General features: G+C 38.6%; 1 protein-coding gene across 1 annotated transcript in view; it reads left to right on the top strand.

Moving 5' to 3' along the window:
• The window catches only part of LOC113228976 (protein transport protein Sec24D-like), a 47,988-nt gene extending 27,018 nt beyond the window's left edge, over positions 1-20,970 (top strand). The window contains 8 exon segments of the mRNA XM_026462440.1: positions 1,383-1,543; positions 2,142-2,310; positions 2,386-2,598; positions 4,206-4,400; positions 5,072-5,257; positions 5,904-6,097; positions 16,808-16,876; positions 16,879-20,970. Coding sequence (XP_026318225.1) covers positions 1,383-1,543; positions 2,142-2,310; positions 2,386-2,598; positions 4,206-4,400; positions 5,072-5,257; positions 5,904-6,097; positions 16,808-16,876; positions 16,879-17,250 — 1,559 coding nt within the window. The 3' untranslated portion in view covers positions 17,251-20,970.
• Positions 20,971-21,633: the final 663 nt, after the last annotated feature.

The following is a 21,633-nucleotide window of genomic DNA, read 5'->3' on the forward strand; positions in this document are numbered from 1 at the left end:
AACAGAGAGGACAGAAAGCTGCTTGGCACCGATAAGGAGAAACAGATTTTGAGTGAGTATATTTCAAGGTACAACGATAGGGCGGATTTAGTAGCAGTTCCTTCCAGAGAAGTACTGCCACCATACCTATTATTTCCGTCAAGCAGCAATGTGAGTTCCGATTTTGAAGGGTCACTTGATATTATGAAAAAAAAGGCCCGAACCAGCGTCTGTTGCCAATACGAGGCAATTGTTCGTTGCGAGGTTCTTATCCACTGAGTAGCACATCAAGTCAGCTGATCTTATAAATTTTTATTATTTCCCAAAAATTTAACTTTTCAATTAATAATAATGTGCCCGATATTTATGCCTGGTATCAAACTAGGGGATTCCCTGCACTATGAATACCAGGAATTCACTCCGGGGCACTAATCGGAATACACAGACCAGATAAGTTAAAAAGTTCATTTTCAAAATTGGTTTTACCTAGAATCGAAACCAAGACCGCTGCATGCAGCGTCCATAGTGGTAACCACTGAAGTCGTCAAAATTTTTTTGTCATAATTAATAATACAAAGATCCGGCTGGATTCGAACAAACATCTCTAGAAGATGTTCGTGCCAACACGCTATGCCAACTAAGCCACGGAACGAACCAGCTGACCTTACGATTGTTTCTATATGCTTGTTGCAGACTTTTGGTTTGGTTTTTGTTTTGGTGAGAAATCTATTTCTTCACTGAGCTAGGTACCTTTACACCTACCAGCAGCTGACTCGAGATGGCGCTTAATAATTGTAATTAAGTTGAACTTAGTTACTTAGAAGTTACTTAGAACTTAGTAGTTAGGTCGTGTGGTGCCGGCCTAGAATAGCACCACCCCCTTCTTATCCTGTGGGTGTCGTAAAAGGCGACTAAGGAAAAAATAGTCAGAAGAAGACGGGCAGCAGCGTCTTCTACCCATCTTGGCCACAACTGCGATCGCCAACCCGCCTGCCAAGCGTGGCGATTATGGCACAACCCCCCCTATGATACACACACCAAAGAATTGGCCCCTAGTCCCCGGCAGTCCTGCTCTTCCTAGTCACGATAGCGGCTTTGGAAACAGGGCATGGGGTGCGAAGAATCCCCGGGGGAGACCCAGCTATCATCAACGACGACGCTCAGTGGGTAGGCCCCCCACCAGGTGGACCGACGATCTGGTGGAGGTCGCGGGAAGCCGATGGATGCGGGCAGCGCAGGACCGATCGTCGTGGAGATCGTTGGGGGAGGCCTATGCCCAGCAGTGGGCGTCGTATGGCTGAATGATGTACTTAGTTACAATTTTCCTCATATTATTATTTAGCGTGATACGAATCGATGATGACTTGCGGAACGGGGAAGTGAAGGTCTGACGTTCCGAACAGCCCCTCAGACGCTGGCGTACAACGAGCTGGGCCAGGCGTGCTCGGCGGCGGGCGTGTGCGTGGAGCTGTTCGTGTGCAACAACGCCTACGTGGACGCCGCCACCATCGGCCAGCTGCCCAGGCTCACCGGTGGACAGCTGCACAAGTACACCTACTTCACGGTCAGTTTTTTCAATATATACCAGACACACGCTTGGCCACAATTGTACTAATGAATACCTGCCTTTCCATTTAGCCTTGAAAAGCCTTGAATTGTAGTTGTCGGCAAACGCGTGCATGTTTTAAGTCTGTGGAACCGTGGACCAATGACTCGGTCGTTGGATATTTAGTACCTGTTGGCACACCAGATGTCGCCACGAGTACCAAATACCAAATAGTAGTATACATATAGTAATATAGTAGTATACTATTTTTGTAACTAATTTGTTTTACATTGACAAGCTGCAATTTATCAAAGCTAGGTACTCTAATTTCTAGTGATAACAAACAAATCAACTAGATGTCACTCTTTATGGATTGGGCCGGCTATTATTTTGTTTAGGATTAGCGCCATCTACCCTTCTGTCATAATGTAAAAAATTGTGCGAGGTTTTTTCTATCACAACAACCTTATACTATGTCTAAGTTAGCAATAAACATTGCGCATACTTATTAATTGCAGTGCCGACCGATCAGTGTATTCCCAGTGGATTCGTTGTATTTCCTTCCTTCCTACTCTAGGGTATCGCTACTGACTAAATTTGTGATTGCGATTGGCAGGCGGAGCTGGACGGGCCGCGGCTGGTGGCGGACGTGCGGCGCGTGGCGGCGCGGGCCACGGCGCACGACGCCGTGATGCGCGTGCGCACCTCCACGGGCGTGCGCGCCACCGACTTCTACGGCCACTTCTTCATGTCCAACACCACCGACATCGAGCTGGCGGCCATCGGTGAGGCGCGGCCTTCTCTCGTCAGACTCGGTCCTAATATTTTCTCCGCTAAGTCGCGACTTTTCGCCGCCGCAGACGCCGATAAAGCAGTGGGCATAGAAATAAAGCACGACGACAAGTTGACGGCAGAAGACGGCGTGTACATCCAAGCGGCGCTGCTGTACACGCACCGCAACGGGCAGCGGCGCCTGCGAGTGCTGAACCTGGCGCTGAACGTGGCGCACCAGCTGGCCGACGTCTACCGCAGCACGGAGCTGGACACGCTCATCAACTTCCTCACCAGATCAGGTAGCACAATCGTAGCACAAACCAGGTTACTCTGGCGCACAACTTTAATTACCAGCATGTACCTTGAGAATCCAACTTTCTCTGTACCATGAATATCGAGTCCAGACAATGAATCGGTGACCCGACGGCTTATTCTGTGGGTGCTGGTTGAGGAGGTAGCGGGTCCGATTCCTGGTAGGACCAATATGGGAAAATGGATTTTTCTACGTTAGATGGGTAGTGTCCCATTTCTTATTACTCTCATATGTTGAACTGTATTAAAAATTTTCTCCTTACGTTTTTTCAATAATTTATGTATATCAATTTATTGGTTTTATTATTTCGCGCTCAATTTTTACATTGATAAAATTACTGTGTAGAACTGTCAAAATAATTTAAAATATATTTGCGGGCACGTTTGGCACGATTGTGCCAAACGTGGGCACGCAAGTGGCGATATTCTTTTACAGCCATTGATCTAGGCGCTCGCAATGCGACAAAACAACGTCACGGTTCTCGCTATGTTAGCTATTGTGATAAAATTTTTAAAGGACGGTTTTTGTCACTCGAATTTGACAGCTATACGTGGATATAATAGCTTTATCGCGACGGCATGCTACGGGAGTTGGTACTCATAGTACAAGGAATTCCTATTTTGAGACCTGGTAATTGGTGTGGCTGTCAAAAAAATTTAAAGTTGGTTTCAGGAAAGAGAAAACAAAAAGAAATTTAAATTGATACAAGGTTTTTTTTGGGGTAACATCGCTTGTCGCATGATGTTACATAGAAGCGCTTGGTTATTTCCCGTTTAATTGAGCTGAGTAAATAAAATTAAGAATGCAATATTTATCTTATTGAACCCTATATAAATCTGCAACAACCACTGTCTTAGAAAAATTCCTACAATCTGCTGACTCGATGCTGCCGATGTCAATAGAATTTGCAGAAACGTGCGGTTAGGACAATATACAATTTGGACTCCAGAGTATCTTTGGGAGATAAGTTTAAGGAAATTAACATTCTTACACTAGCGTCACAGTACATTTATGAAAATGTTAAGAGGAATAGTAATTTCTTTATGAAAAATAGTGACAGATATAACATTAATACGAGGAATAAAAATAAACTAGCTGTTCTTGATAGTCGTCTTCACAAAGTCACGAAATCACAAGATTCTAGTTGATATACAAAATTTGCCATTCACAGGGTTTAAAACTATAGTGAAACAAAAACTTTATACTAAAGGTATAATAATACAATTTCTGCGTACTTGGATAACAAAAATCCGTGGTAGTAACCCGTTTAGCTCTCGATCTCTGATGTTTGAAAAGAAAAAATATATGTTGTAAATGTTGAACGCGTACAAATGTTATTTACAAAGAGCAATCCCTAGAGGTCCTTGCTCATTCTTCGCAGGGGAATCTGCCTTACGAACCAGTAGTCGAGTTTAATCAATATGACGATTTCGTTTAATCTAAGAGATAAAGATTATTTTGATTTGATTTTGACGTGTAGCTCAGTTAGAAGAGCGATAGCCCGGGTTTGGCCAAGCCGCTGGTCGGAGTCCAGTCCGACCGAAGGATTTGTGTTGTTCGATCGCATCGACTAAAGCGGCTCCGTGCCCCCAGCGGTGTGGGGCCTGCGCGAGTACACGCCGCGGCAGATCCGCGAGGGGCTGTCGACGCGCTGCGCCAAGTCGCTGACGGCCTACCGCCGCCACTGCGCCTCGCCGTCGTCGGCCGGCCAGCTGGTGCTGCCCGAGTCCATGAAGCTGCTGCCGCTGTACACCAGCTGCATGCTGCGCTCCGACGCCATCGCGGGGGGTCAGTCTTTTCGCTTTAGCGTTGCTTTAACGAAAACGTCCACGGCTGGAAATAAACGTAGTTCATATGTTGAACAACAAATTTCATTAACATGTGTGCGGTTGTGGCGTACGCAAAACGATCACATTATTGTCATATTGCAATAAAATAAAATACTACGTAAATACTCATGTCTTATGTGTAGGTATATCGAGTTATTGCAGTGTGTATTCTTGTATTGCATAAACCCTTACAATATACATTCATATTAAATTATGTGTATAGTGTAAAAGTACATTTTCTATTGTTATTTATATGTTTTTTTTGTTGAATTTAAAGTTTAATTCGTAAAAAGAATTCTATTTGAGTTAATTTTTATTCAATGGTGAAATCATTTTAAATGTCGTTTTTTGTTTTTAGCTATATAATTTTATTTTATAATTCACGCTAAATAAAACTTCAAAAGATATTTCTAAACGAAAAACGCGATATGAGCCTTCGAATTATATTTTTCCAATTTTTTTGGAATTTTTGCGGGAAACATTTCAGTAAATGAAATTTGCCGGTAAATACAAGTGTGGTATTTACAAATACTGATATATCGTCTTCTAAGTTCAGATACTAGTTTCATTCTGGACTTCAGCAGGATCTTTTTGTTGAAACCTGTATTGTACAACATGCATGCATCTCAGGCCCCGACCTGACGTGTGACGACCGCTCGTGCGCGATGTACCGCGCGCTGACCGCCGACGTGGCCACGTCGGTCGTGTACACGTACCCGCGGCTGCTGCCGCTGCACCGCATCACCGAAATACAACCGCTGCCGCAGCTGAGAGCGTCGGTCGACAAGATGAACGACCAGGGCGTCTATTTATTAGGCAAGTTTATATTAGTACTCTGTAAAATTTAACCGCAAAAGTCTTGCAACTGTCTTCTTTGGTTTTCGTCTAAATATATGAAGAGGTGGTATGGTGGGACCTTTGTCTGCCCTTATAAATGAGTTAAAATTTATTTAAAAGAAATTGCGTTTGTTGTCATGGACGGTAATGGATTGTTAACAAAATGTTCTGTTCAATTATTTTATTTGTTCGTAGAAAAAGTATTGTATGCAATCGTTACATAATTAGGTCTTAAAATCTCGTTTCTATTACTTCCTGGCCTAAACACGGCACTCGACTGATTTTAAAGATCCTCATTATGCAATGATTACACAGAGTACTATTTATTATTAGAGACCATTTTAGGATTATAAAACATTGTGGTTTCATAAAAAAGCTGTTTAAAGGGTTATATAAAAAAAAAAGTCGTGTGGGTTTTTATCTTTTTTAATTGCCTCAATGGCCGGACGGTTACCAAGTTGGACTGTCACGCAGAGGTCCCGGGTTCGATTCCGAGATATTTGAATGGCCTACATTTATTTCTCTCGTTTGGGTGTGATTTGTGGTTGTTTATGTACTCGGAAACCGCAAGCAGCTCCGTGAGCGGCGGAGCTGCGGTTTGTGCCACACGAACGCTCCCTTGCAGAGAACGGCGTCCACATGCTGATGTGGATCGGCTCCGCGGCCAGCCCCGAGTTCGTGCGCGCCGTGTTCGGCGTGCCGTCGCCGCAGCAGGTGGACACGCAGGTGGGCGAGCTGCCGGCGCTGGACAACGCCGCCAGCGCCGCGGCGCGCGCGCTGGTGGCCGACGCGCGCCGCCGCCGCCGCGTGGCCATGCGCGTGAGTGCCCTTCCCTTCAGTGCACGTGGGGCGTCCGGATTGTCGAGTACCGCAAACGCGACGGTTGCGCTGCATTTGGGCGTGGTGCAGCTCGTTTACTCGACTCGTGATTTTTACACTATAGTGGAAGTAGTTGTCGTCGATACTCGGAAGGCACGTTTTCAAATAATATTCGTAAATTACGCGACAAAAAACTGATTGCAAAGATTTGTGCCATTTAACATGTCAATAGCGGTCGTTGACCCGACTTTTATCCTGAAGTCAGTCACTATTGGACGGCAACCGATCGCCGATCCCTATAAATCTGTAGCAATTTTGACAGTAACGTAATCAAAGACAGTCACGTAACTTAAAAAAATGTGACATTGAGGCGTATCACTTTATGAATTTATATGATGTCAGTATCACATTTTTATTCATAATACCGGTTTTAAATTTAGCTACTCGGATCGGATTTTGAAAATGACGAGTCTGTTTGTACGTTTATAAATTCTTTGAAAAATAAAGGCAAAATACCTAATTACTATATTTCACTACCCATCATCATCAAGGTGACCCCTACCACGATACACTAACGACAACACTTTCGTATCGTTTTCATAAATAACGTAGTAACAGTGGTAGTAAGAGGTGAATGACCGCTATTGACATTCTAAACGGCACTTTAGATTACATTATTTACTTATTAATTTCCATTTAACTTTACTAACTTTATCACATAACTCTTTGGTACGTATTCGACAAATCCAAATACGCCAGCTTAACCCTTCTGCATGCGTTTTCACTATCGTAGCTGGAGTATGTTCACCAATTCGACAAACGGGAGAACCAGTTCCGCCGGTGGCTGATCGAAGACCGCGGGATCGACGGCGCGCCGAGCTACGTCGACCATCTCCTTGAGACGCACAATACTGTGCGCAAAATGCTGTACGTCTATAGGCTTGGAATTTGGGGGACTGACTAATCGCTGACTTTCATCACCCGACCCACTGACTTGTACAGACTTTCTTTGTACGCCACGAGTCTACGTTACGCACGTTAACAAGGTAGCGCCCAAATGCGCGTGAGACTCCGACACTCGCACGCAATGTTAACGAAGAGCATCAAGTAGTCAAAATAAATGAAATAAAATCGTCTTCATTTGACGTGCAAAATATATTATAAAATATTAAATATTTTGCCATGGCCTGTCATAAAAATAGAACACCATATCATGTTATCAAGTATTAATTTCGCCGTGGTCATGGGTCCCCTTCAATGATCACAATTCGTAGCAGTTTCCTGACAAAATAATTCCCGTCCAGTTACGAAATGTTTAATGATTAAAAAAAATTTAGAAAAGACTAAAAAACGTTTAAAGACCAAAAATTAAGAAAAAATGAACTTATCTTGTGTTGTGTGGTTGGTTTACGCTTAAGCGCCATGAAAAAAAAAATGGTACATGTGTCCTGTTTTGTCATAGCGGGACATTGTTAAGTATTTTGGGGACACGAAGCTTAAAAGTGGGACTTTCCGCTCAAAGCGGGAGGTATGGTTACGTTAGTCATATGACAAAAAAGTTAGATACGGCAGTTATACTATGTCTAATAATTTATTTTACTTTTGACAAAAGCATGGCTATGAAGTTTCATAATTTTTGATAGTTATTGATACCATAGACAAAAAAATGCAATAATTCATAGACGCTGTTTTTTCTTTATTGTAGTGAAGTGCTGTTTAGCTCCCATATTTTATCGAGCCGATAGATTATGTAAAGATTATTGACGTCGGTTCGAATCCGGCCGGATCGAAGGAATTTTTTCTGAGTGTTCAATATTTGTATTAATAATTATAGCAGACTAGTGGAGTAATTTCACAAAAAATAATGGAATTACAATTCAATGAAAATTTAAAAAATGAGTGAAGTTGATTTCTCCATTGTATAGGTTTTGGTACCTGTCTAATAAATAATAATTAATATTAATAAATTAAAAATGTTTATAATAAATTCGAGCTGTTTATTAAAATGAATTGTTCTCCATATGCATTGGAATGATCACTTGAAACCCGGTCACATTTATGATTAAAACTTCGTCACAAATAAAGTCGATTATAATAAGAAATCGAATCGATAATGCATTAGGACTTCACTAATTGATTAGTACCTGAGCTTTCAAAACTAAAATAAATGACTGGACGGAGTATAGTGAAAGAGACAACTTTATGGTGCTAACTACGTGCGACGCAAACGCTGCACGTTTCTATGACCTTATCATTCATACACCATATCAACAGACGACTTGACTTACTGACCTGGATTAACAGGTGATTACCGCTTTGATTGGCTGGTGATATTCGTGTCATTAATGAAAATGATGAATGATTGACTTTATTATTTCTGACTCATGTGACTGCCTCAAATTATCTACGCGTAGAGCACCAAGAGTTTACTTGCAATAAGCTTTATAATGTATTTTTTATGATGTTGAGTGTTCGGACGTCGTGCGCCTGGTATTAAGTGACACGCCTTTCTATAATAGTTGCAGTGTCACTCAGTGCTTTAAATCATAAACTGCACTGTCAGTGCGCCCGTCACCCTGAGACATAAGTTGACAAGTCCCAGGTGCCTGTAATATCACGAGCACCTTTACCATTCAAAATTAGAACGTAGTAATGCCCACATTACTACTTGGCGGCAGAAATAAGGTGGCAGTACTTCCATGGACGAACTCCTTCAAAAGGAGCTCCATTGCTTCTAAAACTACTGACATGACTATAGTGACTATGTAAAGCTTTGACTAAATTATCTGGTGAATGTAACTTTGATATTGTAATGGCTATAGTTTGTTTCAATTCATTGTACAGTAAAAGTAAACAACCCGGTTTTGTTGAAATTCTAAAATAAGCACTCAATATATGGAATAAGTTGAAAGGGTTGTAACCCTAACCAGCCGAGAACAGGTTCACGGTAATGAAACGGGAAACTTTCGGTCCACAAAATTTATTAAAGAAGTAAAGTTTAAAGAAAGGGCTGTAACAATAAAAAGGTAAATGTTAAAAAACAGGTACAACAGTATAAAACACTCCCTACACTTTATTATTAAGGCACTTACCCCTAAATGGGCCGAGTAACTGAATTACAGATATAGGTACACGAAGGCTGTAGACTTATAAATTACATGATTTAACTTATGAAATGATTATAAACGTCGTAAAGAACCAAAATTAGCGATTATTCGCGATGGAATTTGGAACAGCTCCGACTGTTGTGGCGGTCGAGTTGGGAGTGACCGTGGTACGAAAACAAAATGAGAAAGTGAAGGAAGATGGAACAATTCAAATTTAAAATTTAAATACATGTAAAATAAAAAATGATAGGATACAAGCGGAGAGAGGCGATACAAAGAGGTGAGATGACAGTGTAAGGAGGTCACACCGTCACAAAGTAACACTTTATAAGAATAAGTATCGGAAGTGATCGGAATTGAGTGAGTTAATTTAACTGAACTGAAGAAGAATGTGGACATTCCCTTCTACAAATCCCAGGACTTTTCGGAACTGATTATATTTGAAAACGCATATTACTAATTGAAAGGACAGCCCTATATCTTTCCACATAGTTTTGATTATAGTGACCCTCCCTACCGACCCACAGGAATCTTATAGGTTCAGGTTCTGATCCCCGATCAGCCAGTGTACTCTGTCACCTGACTTCATCCGGTTCTCCGAGTGGCTAGTGCCTCGGGTTAGCCTCCCCGGGTGCACGTACTCTCCCTATTTTCCAGATAGGTACCGGAACTGTAGGCACGCTCACTTCCCGATTCCCGAAAAAACGACGTCTCTCCAGTTCCCAATAACCTAAGCGGCTGGAGGGACTGGAGGATATCTAATTTATCCTCTACTAGCCCTACGGGGTTAGTGCCGGAGATCCCAGTCGCAATGTCGTGCGACAATGTCCGGACATAGCTTCCAACTTAAAGGGCAACTCACGTGCCCCGCGCGTCTCCTCCCTTCAGACTCTCAACTAGACCGCTACTAAGACCCGCTAGCTGCTTACGAGATAAACGCCCCGGCCACACAACCCCAGCGAGTCCAAAGCAGTCATATCACTGGCGGAGGGCTTGGTCTCTCCGGAAAAACTTTTCTCTCGGGTCGGTAGACAGGGACATTAATTTGTGCATTGCATCATGCATTAATCTTGTGCATGCATCTCTTTTTGAAAAATATGCAAAATATAGAGATGAAATTACTGAACAAATTTTGTTTTGGGCTTACTGTTCTGAGAAGCCAGGAATTAGAGATATTCCAGTTTGAAGTTTTGGAGGTTATGTGTTACGTAATTGAATAAAATATATTCGTTGTATTATTATATCAAAATAAACTACAGAAACCTTAAACAGAGTTAATAGAAGTTGAATGGTGTCGTGACGTGATGGAAGTTCAGAGGAAATTATTTTGTATACGGTCAAAAGGCATGAAGATAAACCATAACAAAAAAAGAGAGGTAATTAATAACATACTACAGACTATTGCACTGGTAACTCGGACACAAATTATTTTTTTGTGGAACGCCATCTATCCCTGATTTTTGGGAACTTTTTTGTCAGTTTTACCATTTTCTCGCGTGGCATTTTGGACAAGAAATTATATTTTATTTTTTTGTAATAAAGTAGTTAATCTTCTATTAGCTTATTACGAATCGGTCGAATCAGTACATTTGATATTACGTGAACTAAATATGGACCATATCCATACGTAGGTACTGAAATTCCTTTTTTGGCGGCTAGATGTCGCTCAACGTTAAGAAACTGACAGTTGTAGATATTAGTTCGGTTACATGCGAATAGAGTTTCTTTTACATATGATTTTGTTTCCAGACTTAGACAGGCCGCTATTATAATTTGAAAAACCTAATGAATTTATTTTATTCTAACTTGTGATTAAGACGCTAAGGAATTATTTTAACTAAGATTTGCCATCGTTCTTTAAATTTACTTTTATTGGTCATGTAAGAAAAACCACTAGTAGTATAAGTACACAATGTATTAATCCTATGTATGAAAATACCATTATCTAAACATATATTTTTTTAGTAACCAGTAGCGCTCGCAAATCGATAAAAGACCTGTTATTAAAATTAAATTAAATTAAATAGGACTTCATTCATCAAATACACCCGCGCACATACATAGAGCTTCACACGATATTATGTACTAATAAATTATGAGCTATGAGCATTGACTTACAATTATATGGACGTCGGGTCATTCACGCTCTAGTCTTCGTTTGTTCGACTGACAGCGAAGCAAGTAAAATTAGACAGTACTGCGATGACATTACAATTTAAATTCAACGTTTTAGCTTTTTCATATTCCTTGAAATTTCATTACGTTTAAATAGGTTGACTTGGGACATTTTTTTCGTGGTTTTTGTATTAGACCCGTCGTCCATTTATTTGTAAGTCAATGGCTATGAGTGATGAAAAGGACAAAGCCTCAGCATAGTGCGGTTTTTCAATCTCTGTCGGAAATTGCCGGAACATAAATTTTGAATAAAAGGACTGCGACAAAACAAACATCGTTACTCTAACTTAAATCTTTATTTTAGAATTCATCAAGCAAAAACAAACAAATCTAATAAAGACGACAAAGGGTACAAATGACTTATCAGACTATACGGATTAATAATCCACAACCGACCAGGAACATGCCGACTTCTGTTGCAAAATAAGCCTTTCCTGGGACTTTAGTTTGAATGTATAAAAAGACTCAGCCGCCTTCACTGGTTTTCTTTTCACACACTATTCCAACTGATTCGAGTAAACAAATCGATTACGTCGATTGATTTTTAGTTGGCAGTACAAATGACCATCACTAAACTGTCTATGGTCGGTACAGTGACATGTTTGTTCACCTTTTTAACCGACTTTAAAAAGGGAGGAAATTTTTAATTCGATTGCTTTTTGTTGTATGTATGTTAAGCGATAATTTTGTAAACCGATTTTGATGATTCTTTTAGTATTGGAAAGAGGGTACCTCAGTACACTGCTCCCATTTCAATGAAAGAAAATGTTCTATAAAGGTGGCAAACTAGGGGATGAATGACTTTTGAAGTCGGTTTTTTTAGTACTCTGTACTAATCTGTTTAATGGCTTGAAACGAGCTATAGCTTTGATTGTATGGTGACTCCTAATTACTGTCGATGGTGTTCTATTCGATTACTGACACCTGATGAACTGGTGACATTTACAATTATTATTGATGGCGTATTCCATCCACGTTGACAATTGACATCTACTTTGGTACAGGTGTTCTCTATACGAAGTTTTATAGTCCACCATCACACACGCTTCATCAACATGCTTATCAAATATGGTTTGACTAACAGTGGACTCAATTTTGTGATTTTTTTGAGCTTGGGTTGTGGTTCAGGGTCCTAACAGAAACGTTCCAGAGGATGTTACAGCCTGAACGTGTTTTAATTTATTGTGCATGATCGCTATATTTGTGATAATTTTATTTTGTAACCTTTGTTGAATATTGTATTAATTTTTAACCTGAAACACGCGACCACTTTCATTGGTAACTCGTTTTTAAATACGGAAATAGGTATGTGCAAGTTTTCTTAAAAGGTATGATATCAACCACTGCTGCCAACGGCGTCAACATTATGCGTCTAGTGAGACAGAATATAATAGAATACGTTTATTTGCCAGAATACAGTAATTACGTAGCAATTACAAGTATAATTGGGTACATTGTATTCTACTTGCAAACAAATGGGATTTAATATTAGGGGTTAAAGTATGAAATTGCCGTTTTATTGCAATAGGTTCTTTGAATTTTCATAGAATCTTCATGGTTTGAGGTTTTCGAATGAAACTTTTTTCAAATGGTTTCTGTGATTTTTTTTTAAATTTGAAACATTTGAATATCGACTTTCAATTGTTTTTGTTATTCAATTTAGACAAGAAAGATGGATACTGCGAAAATTCGAGTAATTTTTGAATACGAGTTCCGACGCGGAACTAACGCGGCAGAAACAGCCCGCAATATCAATGCTGCGTTTGGAGAGGGGTCTACTAATGAACGCACCGTGCGATTTTGGTTTAAACGCTTTCGTGATGGAAATTTCGACTTAAAGAACGAGCTACGAGGAAGACCGCCCACACAGGTGAATAACGATGAATTAAGAGAGATAGTGGAAGCCGATCCTAGTCAAACTACCCAGGAATTAGCGGCATGGTTTAACGTTACCTTACCCACAATATTTACTCACTTGCGTCAAATCAATAAAATAAAAAAATACGAAAAATGGGTGCCTCATGATTTGACTGATCTGCAGAAAGAAACGCGTGTTGAAACTTGTGTTGCCTTGTTGAACCGGTACAGAAATGAAGGAATATTGGATCGAATTGTAACATGTGATGATAACCGGAAAAGAAAAATGCAATGGCTGACCCCAGGTCAAATGCCACAACAGTGTCCTAAAGCAAAACTTACCAATAAAAAGGTAATGGTAACTGTTTGGTGGTCTCAGCATGGTGTTATTCACTATAGTTTTCTCCGATCTGGTCAAGCAATAACGGCAGATGTCTATTGTGCCGAACTCCGAACCATGTTGACAAAACTAGCAGTAAAACAGCCCCGACTCATGAATCGATCTTCACCATTATTGCTCCACGACAACGAGAGACCTCACACAGCACGAGAAACCATTTTGACCCTTCAGGAACTGCAGTTAGAAACCATTCGTCATCCTCCGTATTCACCAGACCTTGCTCCAACGGACTACCAAAAAAAAAAAAAATTGGACAATTATCTACGTGACAAGAAGTTTTCTTCCCAGGAGGCAGTACAAAATGCTTTCACACAGTTTGTGCAGTCTAGATCGTCGGAGTTCTATCGCAAAGGCATTAATAACCTTCCCATTAGATGGCAGCAATGTATAGATAATAATGGCAACTATTTTGATTAAATAAATTTGTTACAAATTTAAAAAAATAAACAATTTAGATTTTCAGTACAAATCGGCAATTTCATACTTTAACCCCTATTATTTATTCTCTGTACTTTCAAATTAATGTCATGAATTTGTAAATTCCAATTATTCTTTATTACTTAATTGCAAATGTAAAAGTATGTTCTTGTAACAATTTAATCTCAGCTGGTAATTTATTGAAAATAATTAATTATACACATGTTGAAGCAGTTATTCTTATAAATTACTTTATGGCAACGAGGTTGGTATAAAAGATTCATAATTTTTACTCTAGTTTGCCTTTGAATGATTTCCCCACGTGTTTTAGAATAATTAGGATGAGAGCTTATAAATACGCAAATATCCCTAATGTACATGCATGTCAAAGGCAATATGTTTATCCTTTTAAACTGTCATCGAACCACGCACCGAAACTTCTTTTGGACCCTAAAAGTTCTTTCTATGTTCTTGTGTTGTGCTCCACAACACAAGACGCAGCTTCTCGAGAGACCGTTTGCCTTAGTCTTCGTAGAGCGTAAACAAATCTATTTAACTTAACGCAAATCGATGTGTTCCTTCCAGTTAAGATTTTTGTCGATTGTTCTTGTCGAAAGTTCTTTACGAATACGAGACTCAGGAAGAAACTTCGTGGCAACTTCACGATAATTATTTAGGCTATGTCGATCATTCTGTTTTTTACTAATCTCTAATTGGTACGAGAAGACACAATGTGGCTACCAATAATGTTGGCCCAATGACCAGACATAGGAGAGACCTACGTCCAACAGTGGACATCTTTCGGTTGAAGTGATGATTTTACAAAGAATAATGAAAAACAAATTGTAGCTCTTTTTGGTTGCGTGGAAACGAGGAGTCTCTCATGGAAGCCATGCCGTCACTGGGTTGTGCTTCACCTACGGACTAAAACCACCCCTGGTTGTACCAGCTGCTTTTTGATGTCGCAGAACCCTTTAGCACGTTTACGCATTGCATTCGATTCGTATGACTATAAAAATCCAGAATACTCCGACCCACTTCGGATGTCGCTTGTGGACTAGATCCCTAGAGATAAAATGATCCCTGAGACATTTCGGACCGTCATTTCTCGGATTCGGAACTGGGGTCGATTTAGAACCTTACGATAACTCGATTTGATATCGTACAATTTCTTTTCATTTTTATTCACAACACCCGAATCAAACTGTCGTATTCGAAACCGAACCGAAATGACGTCACACCCATACGATAACTTCCATACGAGAGCTTCTATAAGGCTACAAACGTTTTTCAGAACACAGTTATCGAATGAAAGTTACCGAACGTCCTATTGTTTACGAAGCAAGAATGTAATATGGAAATCTCTTATTACTTTTGAATAAAGTCTGGATTTTATTAATTCATTTTAATGCAAGACTAATACATTCCTATATTTTAGGCCTTTAAAGTCTTAAAAATGTATATAAAAGGATTTCCATTTTTCTTATAGTCTATTTCACCGAGTAACACGCTCTTGTATAACGATATCGTATCCGCATCCTAGTCAACTCGGAATGTTCTAAATAGAGAACGGTATGCAATCGATCGATTCAGTTAAAATGTCTTTTTGTACGTAATCACAGTAACTTCTTTACTAAAATATCTAATGTATACTCCGTTAACGTCAGAAACAAGGACCGTCTTGCCCTCGCTAGAATAAACAGCACTATCTTTGACCGTGCTGCGGTCAAAGATAGTGCTATGTAACAGCGATCAGAATTTATAACAGACCTCCAATGGAAATGAAATGTTTAAATGGTGATAAATTTAAAGCTTGTTTAAAAAAATGATTAATTGACAAAATTTTTTACAATCTTAACGAATTTTATATAAAGACCATCAAATATTTGACAATTGTATAATTGACTTAATTATAAGTTGCAATAAATTTTAATTAAATTGTAATTTTAAGACATTGTACGCCTGATTTGGGTAAGAATTGTGGATCTAATCACTTGTAACACCTGTATTTTACCAATTCATACAATAAATGTTTCTGATTTCTGAAATATCGAAGAGTTCTGAATCGTTGTCCAGGGGGTCGATTTAAAACCTTACGATAACTCAATTGTCGACCGATTTATTTTCATTTTTATCCACAACACTCGAATCGAACGTCAAACTGTCGTATTCGAATCTGAACCGAAATGACGTCACATCCGTACGATTACTCGAACTTTTCGACCGGCACAGGCTACAAACGTTATTCAGAACATGTTTACAAAACAGGAATGTAATATGGAAATCTGTTATTATTGTAAATAAAGTCTGGATTTTTTCAAATTTTATTAATTTATTTTAATGCAAGACTAATGCACACATTATAATCTATATTCGCCGACTAACTCCGTAAACGCTGTTGGATAACATATCGTATCCGAATCCGAGTTGAACGTTTTAACTCGAATAAGCTATTGCTCGGTCCTTCGATACGAGAACGATACCCAATAGAACGACTCGGTTAAAGTATCGAAGAGTTCTAAATCGGGGTCCTGATACGAATCCGAACGTAATGCGCAAACGCTCTAAATCTGTTAGTTATTTTCTGTCATTAATTATTATTATGGCGTCCATTGCATTGGGGCAGTGTGGTTAGGGGTTTCCACGCCCGTGCTGCCATTTAATTTACTTCCCTATCACTACTTTGATTTTGATAGATAATGGCTGCACTGGTTATTGCTAAAACAAAACTTGAATATGTAATATTTGTTCCAGCTAACAATGATGCGGCAACACGACAAGCTGGAAGCAGTCCTCCGCCATTTCCTTGTCGAAGATCGCGGTGTGGACGGCAGCGCTTCCTACGTCGACTACCTGTGCCATGTGCACAAGGAAATACGGGCGCTGCTATAGTATTTGGCTTATTAGACCTAGTGACGTCGATACAAAGGTACTGGTGCTGGAAATTAGAGAACTTGGAGAATTTTATGATATTTATTAGGTACGCATTCGTGTCATGCTGCTTTACAATCCGGTATTTCTTTCTCCGGTTTCAAAAGAGGCGTTTCTTTCGAAATTTGAAATGTACCATGAGCATTTCGGTGAACGGAGACCTCGGGAAACGTCTGAAGTTTCGCCAACGGGTCTCCTCTCAGGAGAACCCTCGCCTGAGAGGAGATCCGTGCCATGATTTCCTTTTGTTCGATTTATTCCCTTAAGATAAAATGATTTAATTTTCCTAATCCTGTTTAAATTATGAACACTCCATATTACATTAAACTAAATTCTACAAGTTCCTTAATTTCACGGCTACTGTACCTACTTTACAATGTAAGCCATGTTTTCTGATGACGTCACTAACCTAGTATTACAATTTTGAGGTTTGTTAACAACAAAAAAGGAGGGTTAGCAACAAAAAGTTCCAATTTCACGTGTCCTTATCCAACAACACTGATTAGCAATCTCATCATTGCCGATTAGTATAGGGATATTTATGATGTCATTAGTAAATATGGCGAACATACGTCACTATGCATAAGGTCTTGTACACTGCCCGTACGTATGAAACTTGGATGTATTTTGAAATAAAAATGTGAATAAATACGAGTCAATAAGTAAATAACTGAATTTTTACTTATTTGCTTAGGTATATAGACAAAAATTCTCCATGATTGAGTCAATTGAGTGAGAATGTTAATTAGAAAATTCAGTTTTAGCATATATCAGTGTTGTGTCAAAAAAGTATGGAAGTAATTATTAATACAATGATCGAACACAAAGAAACATTCCTTGTATCCCGCTGGATCAGAGCCAGCGACCTCTTTATACAGTGGCTGGTCCAGCCAGATCGAATTGTATTAATAATTATAATAAAGTAGTGGGGTGATTTCACAAAAAATAATTGAATAAACATTGTGATATTCAATAATCTTAATGTTAAAGCTATAGAAATAACTTTAAAGCATAGATAATTCAAGCGTCTTTTTTTTAATTCAACGAAAAATTTGCTGCATCCCGAGACCCCGAAAAATACGTCCTTTCAAAAATGCGTAAATAATTTCCTCCTCGTCAAATTCTATGGCCCATATTATATTGCGGCGGCAAGGAATGGAAGCGAATTTTTGTAACGATATTGAACATAGCGTGATGAACTTTATGGTCAATTGTGTACAAACTAGATACGAGCCAAAAATCAAGTCGCGCGTTTTCCGCGGAAACGCCTAGCGACGGCGAAATACTTTAGCCTCAAGGCGCGGTCGCTAGAGTGCTCGAGCAGCGAAATTGACACTTCCATTCTATTCCGTTCCGCCGCAATGTAAATTGAGCTTTATAGTAACATTTCGACGCCTTACTTTCTATTTATTTTAAAGGATATTAATTTGGATGCATTACTTTCAGAATAGGCAAAAGCCAGTGTGTGAATATGATGGAAATGAGACGTGAAATCAGAATGAAAAATTCGTATTTTATACAATCCATGTTTTGCATTTCAGTTACTTTGTTTTTTAAGATGCGACTTTGAGAAAGTAAGGCGACGATTTAATTGTAATTTTTTATTATTAATAAATCACTTGACATTTAAATATTGGATGGCCCGACATTGCTACTCTATTGTACGTAATATTTTATTTCCTTTATATAATAATATACCGGACACATAATTTGAGCCACCTTGTATTTACAATACTAAATACCCGCTTAAACAATGCTTGATTGATATCAAGAACTGTTATGCAACTTTGAAACTGGTAAACTAAACGTTATTTCCTCAAGTCCTTATTGAAAATTTGAATTTAAAAAACCGGTGAAAACTTTTCCTTCGACGGTAACTATATTTTTATACTCCGTTTAAGGATAAAAATGCAATGTGGCTCGAATTATGTGTTCGGGAGTGTATTTTCAGAGGAAATTCCGAAATTTCGGGAGAAATATTATTCATACACAAACTTGACGAATTACACACTATACAATTTAGTACACAATTTTGAGTTGAGCAAGAAATCTGTTGAAAATCTAGGCGAGACTAAGTGATGTAAGCGATTGTTCTGCTCGCGTTTTAACGTTTACTGGAACAGTAATGAAGTTCCAATGCTCTATTTTGCCATGCAACTGACTGTTCTATACATGGTTATTTATAAAGTACTATAATAACCACCTCTCAGTAGTATTTACTGATACCATAGACAACAACTTTTGTTCCATTACAAAACGAATGATAAATTTAAAAAGACGTAAATGTCGTTAAAAACCGAATACGAAGACACGACAGCAAGCACAGAAAAATTCGCTGGTTCGTTCCGTGGCTTAGTTGGTGTAGCCTCTGCCACGGTATGCTAGAAGACGTCGATTCGAATCCGGCCGGATAGAAGTAGTTTTTACATTATAAATTTTTCTTGTTCTAGCGTCCTTCCCGACGACACTATTTTTATTTTTGTACGAAAGTAAATCTCGTAAATTATTAAAAGTTATAGAACAATAACATGAATTGGCATGAATGGCCGTAATATAGAATTCAGAATTTCTCTAATAATTTTCATTAAATTTTCAACTTACGTTCATAAGTCGAAATGAAAATGACAGAAGTTGTATTGCAATTCCAATGTATTTCTTAATTTTATGCGTATTTTCAGTACAAGACCTGAACAAGACATAAGTATGTAAGCCTTTTTATAACGTGTTATTATTAAGAATGACATCACCAGACGATGAAAAGCTTTTTTTACCCTCAGATGGACTTTGGTGATCACTGTTCTGCCCCCCCCTTATCATAACTAATGTAATCAAAGATCTACAACCCCCGCTAATCCGTTTTTTTATATCTTATTTAGTTTTGATATTATGACTAGGAGAGCAGTGTTCATGTTCAGTCCTTAAACATTTTGACGTCATCAAAGAGCTACCTTAAAGCATATTTTGATGTGAAAGGTGGAAAAAATCAATACGACATGAAGTAAGAATATTCTTTTATTTTTCTTAATATAAATAACTGCTTTCACAACCAGCATCAATAACAATGTTTTTTTTTATGATACACGACGAGACGAAGAAGTCGTGCGCCTGGTGGTTAGCGACATGCCTGTTCACAACAATTACAGTGTCACTCAGATGGCAGTACTTCCCTGGTCGTCCAGGTTTTCTGTTTCACAAGGAGCTCTACTAAAATTGTGTAAATTTAGTAGTTAAACGTGTACTTTGTGTTCTATTAGATTTCATGGATGTATCCAATTGTAATAAATTGATAATAAATCTATAAGGATAAGTCCTATCGACTAGTATAATAAAATAGAGTGCTCATTTTTTTGCATTTTTAGTTAAAAGATCACTTAATTGCTTAGGTAGTTCCCCTTTATATGCCATTGATTTTTTTCACCCTGTATACCTGAATACTTATGTAATAAAACTTGTCACGGAATTTGTACAGAAAACAACTTACACGAGAATAAAAATGATAGAACTGAAACGACGGTATTGCCATGAACTCGTGCTTATTTACTATCATTGTTGGATGTGCTCGGACTGAAGGCCATTAATAATGAACCTAATAAAATATTTACAGTGTTATGTGAGTTTGTAAGCTACCACCCAATTGGTAATGGTGACCGTGAGTGGTAAATTAATTGCAAATTATATAACATTCGTGTTGAAGTACCGTTGGTATAACAATGGCACATGTAGTCAAACGTCAAAAGCGCTTTTTATCACATGATGAACTGCGTAAAATAAATTTAATAAGCCATGGTAGCCTGGCTTGACCTACCGCCTTTCAAGGAGATGCCATGAGTATAAATTTTACCATGAGCTTTCCGGCGAAGGACTATAGCCTAAACCGCCGACTGAGAGGAGACCCGTGTCTAGCAGTGCGACGTACAAATGTTTGGTCCCATTTATAGCATAAAAAAGTTGTTGATTAATTTAGTTTGTAGAATATTTAAATCTCTTTTAGGGTCGTATTCCAGAACTCTACTCAATGCTCAAGTCAGGATTTGAGCAGTATGATTGACAGTATGATTTCATGCACTGGAAATACAACCCTAATGTCAAGGACTTGAGTATGATTTCTAGTGCTTTGAATCATACTCAAGTCCTGACTTGAGCATTGAGTAGAGTTCTAGAATACGAACCTTAGTCAGCTTGCAGTTGTGGCCTTGTTATACCAAATGTGTGAAGTATCGTTCAGTGGCAGGTCGTTAATAAAAATAATGCATTAGATTTGATAAGGTGGTTTGGTTATGAAATTTATTTGTAAGCTACCATAAAGTGGGAATTTAAAAATTACTATTGTGGTAATTATAACATGAAAATAGAACTTAAAATTCCAGTCGTATGTACAGTGTTACAAAGCGCCAAGTTCTGCTTTTTTTGATAAGGTTTTTTTTTCAAAAAAGAAATGCACCAACTTGGCGTGACACTACAGTGCATCTGAAATTTTATTTTGTCATTCCCAACTTCGTGGTAAATCTATAGTGTATCTAAAAATCTATTTTTACTTTTATTGTATTATAAAATTATTATTATTATAAAAATGTAGTTATTGAAATTCCGAAGATTATAGGTTTCGATTAATGATATTATGATGGATGAGAACGTAGTTTAAAAAAGTT

Source organism: Hyposmocoma kahamanoa, unplaced genomic scaffold, assembly GCF_003589595.1.
Source record: "Hyposmocoma kahamanoa isolate Upper Pololo Valley unplaced genomic scaffold, ASM358959v1 263, whole genome shotgun sequence".
Lineage (NCBI taxonomy): Eukaryota > Metazoa > Arthropoda > Insecta > Lepidoptera > Cosmopterigidae > Hyposmocoma > Hyposmocoma kahamanoa.